The sequence below is a fragment of the Poecilia latipinna genome, unplaced genomic scaffold (assembly GCF_001443285.1).
Source record: "Poecilia latipinna isolate Pla-1442-1.1 unplaced genomic scaffold, P_latipinna-1.0 Scaffold1931, whole genome shotgun sequence".
NCBI classification, from domain to species: Eukaryota; Metazoa; Chordata; class Actinopteri; order Cyprinodontiformes; family Poeciliidae; genus Poecilia; species Poecilia latipinna.
Genome location: NW_015114547.1, coordinates 598 through 12,133, shown reverse-complemented (window position 1 = coordinate 12,133; position 11,536 = coordinate 598). Strand labels below are relative to the sequence as shown.

At 40.5% G+C, this 11,536-nt stretch overlaps 1 protein-coding gene across 1 annotated transcript; it reads right to left on the bottom strand.

Annotated features, from left to right (window-relative positions):
• Nucleotides 1–2,352: 2,352 nt before the first annotated feature.
• On the bottom strand, nucleotides 2,353–10,047 carry LOC106935227 (neural cell adhesion molecule L1-like protein). The gene is made up of 3 exons (XM_015015589.1): nucleotides 8,055–10,047; nucleotides 6,143–6,215; nucleotides 2,353–3,043 (listed from the first exon to the last, which is right to left on the bottom strand). Exons 1-3 carry the CDS (start codon nucleotides 8,131–8,133, stop codon nucleotides 2,839–2,841), a joined length of 357 nt encoding a protein of 118 aa, XP_014871075.1. The 5' UTR covers nucleotides 8,134–10,047; the 3' UTR covers nucleotides 2,353–2,838.
• Between the last annotated feature and the right edge of the window lie 1,489 nt (nucleotides 10,048–11,536).

The window sequence follows — 11,536 nt, the reverse complement described above, 5'->3', positions numbered from 1 at the left end:
TGTGTGCAATAAGAATCCTGAATGTTAGCAGTTACAATATCTTGTAAAAGTATCCTAACCTCTAATTGCTCTGTTTACCTTCCAACCATAAAACTTTAACTTAATGTGACAGAGCAACACAATGATGTATAGATGTTAAATGGAAGGAAAATTATACACTGTATTTACATTTTTTTGGAAAAACAAATCTTAAAAGTAAGCTGTGTGTTTGTATTCAACTTCTTTTGTTCTAATAGCACTTTAATGTCCACTGCCAGAAGTCCTTTCATTAGAATTTATTTTGAAAACTATCAGAATTATTTTGCATGTTTTCCTGTGTCCGTTGGGATCTAAACTGCCCATTAGTGTGACTGTGTGTGTCTTGCCGTTTGTCCTGTGTGTGTGTGTGTGTTCCACTGCGATGAACTGATGAAATGTCCAGAGTGTACCTCGGCTTCTGGTCCTCCAGGGCTCAATTTTGAGACCAGCCTTTTTTGGATTGTTCTTGCTGCTCTGAGGTCAATTTATTTCACAGCATAAAGTCTCCTTTCACTGCTACGCAGATGTCTTTCAGGTTTCTTTGCCTTTAAATGCATGGTCACACTAATTTTAATTTTAATTAAATTATAAATGGAAATGGCAATTTTTGGCAATTCTTATTTAAGATAGTAATGCTTCAGGCTGTTTATCATTTTAAGGAAATTGCAATTCTCTTGTTTTATCTAGCTTTGCCCAGGACGCTTTTATAAATGAGACTTTAAATCTCAATCTGTGTGTTTGTATTCAACTTTTTCTCCTATTTAAATAAATGCCACAATAGGCACCAATATATCTACATCCTACATTTTTATTTGTGAAAATCAGATATAATTTTGGTCTGTCACATAAAAATCCCATTAAATTAAACTAAAGCTTGTGGTTGTTATGTCACAAAATGTAAAAATTTCAAGGGTTAGGAATACTTTTGCGAGGCACTTTAGATGGAAATTAAAATATTTATGTTAAGCTAGCAGTTTTCAGATTAAGTACCACCTGATGATCCTTTAAGATCAATGAGGAATGTGGCAAATATACACACACACCTGAGATGCGACATCTAGCTCTAATATCTTGACCACTGAATCACCTCAGATCAAACTGTTTCATTTGACTGTTACTAGGCTGCATCATCAGAGTATCCAGGCTTTTTAACATGATTTTCCTTTGTACATTGTTTAAATCTTGGGTGTGAGTCTATGTTTCAACCTGCCTGTCACTTTGCTGCAGGTTCGCCTGAATTTCCCCACTGAGGGACAATAAAGGTTATTTCTAAGCTAAATAACCGCTGACTGTAGATTTGAACTTCAGATTTGCTGGAGTGGGAAAAGGCTGCTAAAAACTCCTGAGCTTACTTGTCTCAGCCAAAAGTTCCTCTTTTAAACATTGGTGTCTGGAATGTTTTATGAAAACTGAAATAATTAATCATTGATCATCTGAAATGGACCACATGTTCCAAACCTGGCACTGATATATCGTCACTTTACTAAAATAATGGCCCAAGTATTTTTTGCAGAAAAAAATAAATTTTTTCTTTCCAAAAGAAACGTAATATTTTGGCAAAAAATCACCTAGGCCATTATTTCAGGAAGGTGAGAATATGTTGAACAATAAAACTCTTGATCTATTGTCAAATCTCCCCTTAGACTGTCAATGTTCAATTTTAGCCAACCTGAGTATGTGTTCCTCACCATGTGGGTGTGAAAATGGGCAAGAACGTTTGCCGAACAATAGTGTCATTTTGTGGGCAGACAGATTTCTGAAATTTCTCACTGTATTTGTTGCAAATTTCCCTGTCCAGTTGACACTGTGTGTTCTCTTCTAGCAAAGTTGACTAAGGATGCATTCACAGTATCCCTTTATAGTCCGCTTTAACTGAACTCCAGTCTGTTTGCCTAGAGACAGTCTAGTTCGTTTAGGGAGGTGTGAATGTGTAATCGAACTCAGACCATAAAGCTAGTTCTGGTCTAACTTGGACTGAAGTGGAAGTGTGTGAAAGTGAACCACAGTAGTTGAAAATGTAACAAGTGTTGGAGTTTTGGTTCCCAATCGAACCGAGTCTACTGGACTATCAGATGTGACAACACCCAAGCTTACCGAAACCTGCAGTGGTGCCAAAAAACTGGGAGGAACAAGGAAGGATCTGCAAATGGAGAGGAATGTGGCCAGGGGACACCCATGGAGAAGGGGCTTCACATTAACCAAAGACTGAAGCTGCCGAGGCAGATAACAGGGACACTCATGTCTTAGGATAGCTACGGTGATGCAGTGTTATGTAGATTTCCTCATTATTTTGTCAGGTATAAACCACTGAGAAAAATAAGTTAATAGGCAAACTTTCATACACATCTTACATCAAATTTAATGAATTGTTTCAGATATAAAAAGGTCAGTAATAATTGCTCATCTGAAAAAATATCAACTTCTCCCCCATCGCCTGTGTCCTGCAACACAGTGACGTCAGTGGTTCATGTAATGACAGAGCGCAATGTGAGTTCACCATTTATACAAACCAGAGTGCAGCTGAAAACACCAATATGAAGAGAAAATAATACAAAACAAATCACGACCTCTAAAGTTTTTGTGATAATTATAAAAGAAAGGAACAGTCAACACATACAATATACACTATATATACACGGTATTTAGTAATGCTCGTTTTGCAGTGTGAAGGAACAGAGCTTTAGAGAATGGCAGTGTGCAGTTGGCAATGACTCATTACGTTTTGACACAAAATGTTCGGCAGTCTTTGATAACGTCTCTGTCCTCCTGGGTTTGTTGGTTCCATGTGGGTAGAGTGATGCTAACTGGGCGTTCTGTTCCTTACGCTGGGATCTGAGTGGAGGCTTTGACCTCGGCTGACACCCTCTTCTCCTTGCGGCTCCCGTACTCGCCGATGAATGAGCCGTCTTCGTTGAACTGAACGTCCTCGTCGCCGTAGTCCACCAGGCTGTCCCCGCTGTCCGCCACCTTGATCTCCCTAATGAGGGAGCGCTGGCTGCCCTTCAGCGGCTTCTCGTCGTTGTCGCTGTGGGAGAGGCACAGTGGGTTTAGATTCCCCAGCATTCCACCCAGAGCTTCGCTCTGAGGGTCACAGGGTAGGGATGGAGGTACAGGCCAGCACCATTGCTGCCTCCACCCAGGTTTTAATGAGGGACACCGGATTCTACCTCAGGCTGACCGATGGATCGTAATCACAGATGCTTTCATAGATTCTCAAAGTAACAGAGTGGACTGAACGTGCAACGATGTATCTTTTACAAAGGAAGACAGATGAGCCATAAAGAGGGGTGGGGTGCATTGGGACAAGGCTGGTGATGGGGTTGCTCATGCTGTCATCCTGTAATGCAGACTGTTACATAGAATGTTCTATATAACATTATGTAAGAGTCTCTTATTCAGGAGCCGATTGCAGAAGCTTTGACAAAATAGGCAGAAGTGGTGAATTTACTGAATGTTGGAAGCTGCACAATTAACTTTGATCTTTAAAATATCTGTAGCCAGTACTGCTCTTACATCAGGAGCAGGAGTTATATTTGTTGCTTTTTATGATTACAGCGCCTGGTATAGAAGGGTGTTAGGCCCATAAATAGCTAAAATCTAGGAATACTTGAGACTCCCTCTAAATACATTTAGAACTACCTATTTCATTAGTTCAGACATCAAATATACTTTAAAGTGCATCGACATGCACAGTGAAAACTGGTGCTATAGCAGAGGACATCTACAGTCTGCCTTATTCTAGTTCTTGGGAGTACAGCCCATCAGCCAGTCAATCAGTCTAGCAGACAATCAATCAGTGGCATTGAAAATAAATGTTGAAGAAACACTGCTAACTGTTGGGCTAACACCAGTCATTAGTTCGCCCAGTAGCATTGTGCCTCGCTATTTCAGCTTCTCAAGCTACAAACAAATTCACAAATAGGTGAATTTTCCGTGAATTATTTGAAGTGGTTTCTATGTTCTGTGGAACATAGAAAAAAATATTCCACAAAAATATCTGCAAACTGGTGAATCTGTGAATAGTCAGAGTAAGCTGTATGTATGTAAAAAAGAGACTTTGGTTCTTGGTATAATGCCACAGAATCTCATTCTGGCTCATTCCTAAAGGGACATTATATCACACCATGAGTTAATATATGATTGTTAACATGGACTACAGCACAAAATAGCAAAAATAAGAAAATATACATGGCCCAGGTAGTTGGAGTTGTGTTCTGTCAGGAGCAGTTGGTGGTTTCTGCCTCAGGAGTCACAGCAAATACAGATACAAACTCCAAACCAACAAGGCAAACAGTGCTAGTGAATCTAAACACAGAGCTACATTCACAATTATGATTTACAGTCATGACTCAAAAACGCTATGCTAAGCTAAGCTAGCTGACTGCTGCCATTTCCTTACAGAATAGTATCAATCTTATTTGGCTTCCAGTAAAAATGATGCCAAAGTTTTTGAACCTGGTCTGCTTTCATTTCAGATTTTTTGGTGTTATCAATAGCAGTTCTCTTACCTGTAGCAGAAATATGTTATATCACAGTGAGTCTGTAAATTAATCCAGACGGCTAAGACTAACAGCTAGTGTGATAAATGCAACCTATTGTGTAATTGTAGAAGTTTAATATTTGCTAATATAGAGTTGTTTTCCATGTATAGAGATGTTCAGTATTGCTTTAAATGGTTAAAACTGCAGTTCATCTTATTGGTTTTTTACTCATGAGGATTCCTTCACTTTCCTATCTCTGCCATATGACATAAAGTTACAATATCTTACTTTCATAGAAAGTGTTTTTTGCATTTTTGTTAAATCTATCATTATGTCATGACAGTATAATATAAGACATATCATCTGTGAAAAAACCCATCTGAATAAATACACTGCTGCATCAGAAACAACCAATCAGAGCCACTAGGAGGGTCTAAACGCTGTCAATCAACCTCATGTATGCACCACTCACACCCCCACCCTCCCTGTGCTCTGCCACAGCTCCTTCCTAACTCTAGCTTTAGCTAGCTAGCTTACTAGCATTAACTAGTAAGCTAGCTAGTTAATGCTAGCTAGCTTACTAACTGTCTATCTAGTGAAGGTGGATGAACCGTTTTCTGCAACGGAAAGTTGTTTCTTTGCCATTAACACATTTGGAAGTGTATACATGAGGGTGAGTGACAGCACTAAGCTCCTGCTACTGGCTCTGATTGGTTGTTTTTGAATATGTGCATTTCTTCAGATGGCAATAGCAGCTCAGGCAGGAGGTGAAGAAAATGGATCTGTTCACAGATTATCTGTCTCATATTATTCTGACACAACATGGAGTTTTAACAAATGTTAAAAAACATACTTCTGTTAATGCTCCAAACTGCAGCTTTAAGCTTCGGTAGGAAAACTACAACTTGTAATACCTTCAAAGAGCCTCACTGCAAGACATTTTTAAAAATTAAGCTCTTTTTTGGTGAAATTATGCATTTTTGACTGAATTTAACAGCTCTAAATGATGATTACTAGTCAATAATTTGAACTTGATAGTATTTTGTAGAAACCTTTTTAAACATTGAGGGCAACGGGCTCCTGAAGTGAACATGATGAAATCTAACTGCTGCCACACTGAGCCACTTTAACCTCATCACATCAGCATTTGTTTAGCAGTGAGGATCCCACTGATTGGGGAATTAGACTGGGACTCATGCTGTGGCAGACGGTTATGAATAGAACCACTAAAGGACCAATGACACATGCCCTGATATTACTGCCCAGGAGATGAGGCGCATTCAATGACTCTGATTGGTTTGAGGCTCCAGCAGGGAGCAGAAAACTGTGACATCAGAGCAGAACTGTTCATCACACACCAACACAACACCGAGTCTAAAAGCAGCTACTCTGACCACGCCCACATGTAAACCGGTTATCACATACTTCACGGTTACTCGGCCCATCTAACGTCTCCGGCAGGAGAAGAGCGAGGCTCTGCGGGAGCCTCGTGGAATCTGGGCCGTCTTTTCGGCGAGAACAAAAAAAGGCAGAGAGAATTTAGCGAGGAGAAGACGGAGGAAAAGAAGAGGGGCAGACATTCATGGGGATGCAGTGAGATGGTGAGATGCTGTCCTCATGGGGAGGGGAGGTGGAACGCTTACCTGTATTCACAGAATGTGTCATCATTCATGCCCTGGGACTCCACGTCTGGATGAAGGTCTTCTTTTTCTTTCACTGCACACAAAGTGATGAAAAGAGCTAAGAGATTTCCACAGGAGACAGACAGATGGCCATTGGTGCAGCTGGACGAGTCACCTGACTGCTCCCAATTATCTGCAGTCATTTTCCCACTTCAAACATCAATGACAGTATTTAGGAAAAGATTTCAATCACTTCACAATTCAGAGCTTAAGGCGAAGAAAACTTTGGATTGTGAATATTTTGTATGCTTTCTGTGAATGTCAACAGCAGGGGTCCCCAAACTACGGCCCGCGGGCCGGATCCGGCCCGCCACGTCATTTGGTCCGGCCCCCTGAACAATGCCGGATCCGGCCCGCCTGCTCATACCAGAGAGCATTCAGTGTTTTTTTTCATATATTTTATTTTCCGGTTTATATGTGGATTTTTCTTCAACCACCAGGGGGCTTTTGAGCAAATGTGAAACTTACTTTCCCTCAATGGAATATATACTCGTCAGTCACCGTTTCACTCACGGTTTTTTCCATTTGCATTCTGGGTAAAAATCTATCCAAAAGTGTCGACAAGAATTTCTTTGTTTTTTTTTACTGCAAAAACTAAGACCGGCCCCCGACCACAGAAAGGAACAGCTATGTGGCCCTCGCAGGAAAAAGTTTGGGGACCCCTGGTCAACAGTAAGAATGCTAATTATTGTATGAACTGTAGTGCAATAGTTGCTGGAGGCAGTGACAGTTCTATCTATCTATCTATCTATCTATCTATCTATCTATCTATCTATCTATCTATCTATCTATCTATCTATCTATCTATCTATCTATCTATTAAAAGGATGGATGTTTTTGTACAACAAAGTTTAGCACCAATTTGAGCTTCTCATGAGTATACATGTTTGATTCTGTGAAAACTGTGTAATTTTCCTTTAATTTAGCACAAAGGAACAACACAACCTCTGACATCATTTGCCAGTTTTAGTTCTCAACCCCAATCTTTTACACTGTGTAGAACAGGTAGGGACACAAGTGAACCTGTGGCGTCCCCCAGGCCATGACGCCCGGGGTGATGAGCCACATGAACCCTAAGAAGAGCAGTCACTAGCTGTCAGTGGTAATGAGAGTTAAATGAGGAAACACAGATCTGTGTGTGGTTGTTCTCCCTGCCCCTCATGGCCGTTAGCTGTGAATAATGATGCTGATGATGTCTCTGCTTCCTCTGATGAGGAGAACAACAAACTGTCAGGCAGGCCCAGCTAAGGCCGTCACTCTCTATAAAGTGACCTCATGCACAGAATTAGATAAACCCGCCACACCAACAACGTAAAAAATTTAATTGTGAGACATGGAGGAGCAAACACAGCAGCAGCCTGTTCCGTCTACTGCTGCAGTAAATGACTGTGTGGTGTGGAAGTACACTGTCTGATGATTGATCACCTCTCTCACATGAACAAACAACTATATGGAATTAAAATGATGCTTTAGGCAACAATTAGTATTCAAACAAGGGAATAAGGATGTGTGTGTGTGTGTGTGTGTGTGTGTGTGTGTGTGTGTGTGTGTGTGTGTGTGTGTGTGTGTGTGCGCGTGCGTTTGTTTGTAATACTTTGTGGGGACGATTTTCCTGACACATATTACATTGTGGGGACCAAATGCTCCTTGTGGAGACCAAAGCCTGGTCCCCACAAGGGGAAACCCTGTTTTTGGGTCAGGGGTCAGAGTTAGGGCTAAGGTATGAATTGAGTTTTGGTTAGGGTTAGGAAAAGGGTAAAGGTAAGGTTTAGGCAGTAGAAATGAATGGAAGTCAATGGAAAGTCACCACAAAGATAGCCTCGCAAACATGTGTGCGTGTGTGTGTGTGTGCGTGTGTGTGTGGTGTGCCTACCGGAATACTTTCCTCCTTTATTTCTGTTGACAAAGCAGGCAATCAATACGATGAGTGTGAGCAGAGCGATGGCAGACATGAGGCCAATAAACCAGCCCTGGGTGGAGATTCCTCCGTGGACGCTGGCCAGGCCTGTGGAGGACAAGATACCGTGACTTTGACTGGCCTTGGCCTTTCCATCGGACACTTGATTGAATGTTTACATTGACAAAGTTAATCTGATGCTCGGGCTGAGACGCTGATGGAAACGTTCCAGTATTAATATTAAACAGCTAATACTGCTTGTCTAATTAATCAAGCAGGAAACGCTGAACAAATGTAATTCCTCTTAGTGAGCTAAATGAAATGCTAGTAACGGCGTGAAGGACCACCACATCACCATGTCGCTTCAAAGACGCAGCTGCGCTCTCCTCATCAGGAGGTCAATTACTTTTTTTTCCCTACTCACCTTTAGCCCTGGTTGTGATAACCTCTTCAAACAAACCAGCATTATCAAGCTGGCTGTTAGAAATCAGGCACACGGTATATTCAGTCTGCGGTTTGAGACCATCGATGAAAAGTGAGAGAAGAGTTTAAAGCTCTGATGTCTTCCAGTGACCTTCACCTGTACTCCCGGGGGAGGGGTTGTAAGGTGTTATGAAAACACACACCTAGAGATGAAGAAATTATTTAAAAAACAGCACAAGGCTAAAGATGCTGCAGTCCTTTGTAAGAGTTCAAAACCCCAACAAAGTGGTTTTCCAAAATGTTTTTCAAATAAAAACTGAAAAACTGTGGCATGAATTAAATTTATAAAAATCTAATTTTCAGTTTTTGCAATAAATTCATTACATTTAGATTTGGACTTTTGATTAGACGATTTCATCCAACTCATTCCACTGGAGCTCAGGCAATGTGTGTGCTACTGGAAGGTGAAACTCCAGTTTCCAGTCTTCTACAGAAAGAATTTTAATTTCAATTTCAGTTTTCAAAATGACTGATGCTTGTTCATAAAGGCATGAAAATATGAATGCAACACGATGAGTGTGAGCACAGCGATGGCAGACATGAAAATATGAAAATATGAATAGATATGGATGTAGAAAATACCAACTAAAACAGAATGTTACAACCAAGTTAACCTGAACAGTAATTTATTGGATGATGTTAGTGTTGTAAGAGAGGTGGGTGTAAAAATAAGTTTATGCTTCTACCAATTTTTTGCCATAAAAATGATTAAAACATTCAATTTAAATTACTCATTTAAATAACGCCCATCTGCAGGTGGCAGGATTTCTTACGTCTGCATTTATAGTCTGTGATCGATGTGACGATTAGCAAACATGGAGCTGTGCCTTTAAGAATGAAAATGTTTGAGTCCCATCTGTCTGTTATTTTTCTCATCTTTTATCTTCTAAATGCAGAATTTAGAAAAGGAGGTAATCAGGGAAAAATATCACTAAATTGCTCACAAATGTTTCTAAAGTAGCATCACATTCAAAATGATTTTGATTAAAACAAATCAAACAAACAATCAGGAAGTCTTTGAGGGACTGCTTTATACTCAGATTAAATTATTCACAGATTGATTTTGTTTATTAAATAACAATTTGTTCTGAATAACTCACTGGATTTAATAAAAATACATTTTCTTTTTTGAAGGCATTTGGCTGTACTAAATTAGAAAACAAGTGCATGCCACACTTATCAGTTTTTAAAAATCAAACACACAAACTTCCAATAAAATGTATTAAAGCCTGTGATTGTAATGTGAATGAACAAGCATGTGGACATTCATACTTTTTAAGGTACTTGTTACGGTCACTGACCTCTAGGGGCTCTCTTTCTTTGAGAGAGCTCTGTGTTTTCTGTTTCAGCTCTACCTGATTGCTGCAGGTGAAGTGTGTTGGGGCTCGTCAGCCGCCATATATAAGCAGCAAGCTGGAGATGCCAGAGCCCTCTCCTTTTGTTTGACCTGGGCCATGAGCTGTGACTCTGCTTGAGAGCTGTGTGTGTGAGAACCGTCTTAAGTTTGCTGTGAGCAACTTTGTACAATTATCCAGAGGTGGAAGCTGGTAGGGGTTCTCTGCCATTTTTGTTGTAACCTGTTTTCTCCTGTTTTTGGTTAGTAAGGGAGTTTAGGTTTTGTATTTTCCTTTAGTTCTTCTTTAGCAAGTGGTTGTTTTATTTTATATTTATAAGGGGGTGTTTTGTTTATTATTTTGGCCTTGGAGACCCTGAAGTCTTAAGCTCCCCTGTGTTTTCTTTTCTCCTGTAGTAGTTGTTTTTATCTGGATTGTAAAATAAATTATACTTTTGTTACTCAACTGTTTGGATTAATTTTTAGTTTTATGTTAAAGCCCAGTGCCAGAATTTACTTTAGGAATTTTAGGGTGGGGTTGTAACATAAGTGGGGGCTCGTCCGGGATTATTTTTGAACATGGCACAGTTTAATTTGGAAGAATTTTTAAGTGATCCTACTGTAGAACAGTTTGATGTCTGTAGAAAAGATGATTTATATGAAATTGCTTCATACTTGGGTATCCATGTGCCTAAGTCGCTGCTCAAACATGAATTAAAATCTGTTGTCTTTAGTAGCTTAGTTGAAAAAGGACTACTCGCAGTGGAAGTGGATAAAGAAGAGACCACCTTTCCTGGAAGTGCTGATCATTCTGAGGTTTGTGCTGAGGAGGGAAGGAAAACACCACCTGCTGCTGCCAAGCCAGAGGGGGATAAACCACCAGCCTCTCTCCCACGGTTTGAGCCCTTCTCTATTGAATCCTCGAATCCCAGTGTTGAGGCACGTTTAAAGGTTCGTCTAGAACTTGAAGCTAAGGAACGGAAGAATGAATTTGAGTTCCAGCTTAAATGCAGACAAATTGAAGCTGAAACTGCCATTAAAATGCGTCAACTGGAACTACAGTCTCAGAAACCAACCACTGTTCTCGCTACAGATTCTGGTAGAGTTGAAGACAATGTCAGTATTTCACCAGATGCACCTTCCTCTTCTTTGGCACCTTCTACATTTGACATTAGCAAAAATGTTGCCCTGGTCCCACCATTCCGAGAGACGGAGGTGGAAGCATATTTTAATGCGTTTGAACGTATTGCTGTTGCCCTTCACTGGCCCACAGACGTTTGGTCCCTTTTGTTGCAGTGCAAACTGACTGGTAAGGCACAGGAAGTATGTGCAGCACTCACAATAGAAGACAGTCTTATGTATGACAAAGTTAAAGCTGCCATACTTCGCGCATATGAGCTGGTGCCTGAGGCATACAGGCAGCGGTTCAGAGCCTTAAGAAAATCCACTGCACAAACATTTGTTGAGTTTGCAAGGGAAAAAGGAATGTTATTTGACAGATGGTGCCAGGCAACTAAAGCTACTGACTTTAGTTCACTACGTGAGTTGGTATTGTTGGAGGAGTTCAAAAACTGCCTACCAGATCGTACAGTGTTGTACCTGAATGAGCAAAAGGCTACTACCTTACAAGACGCTGCTGTTC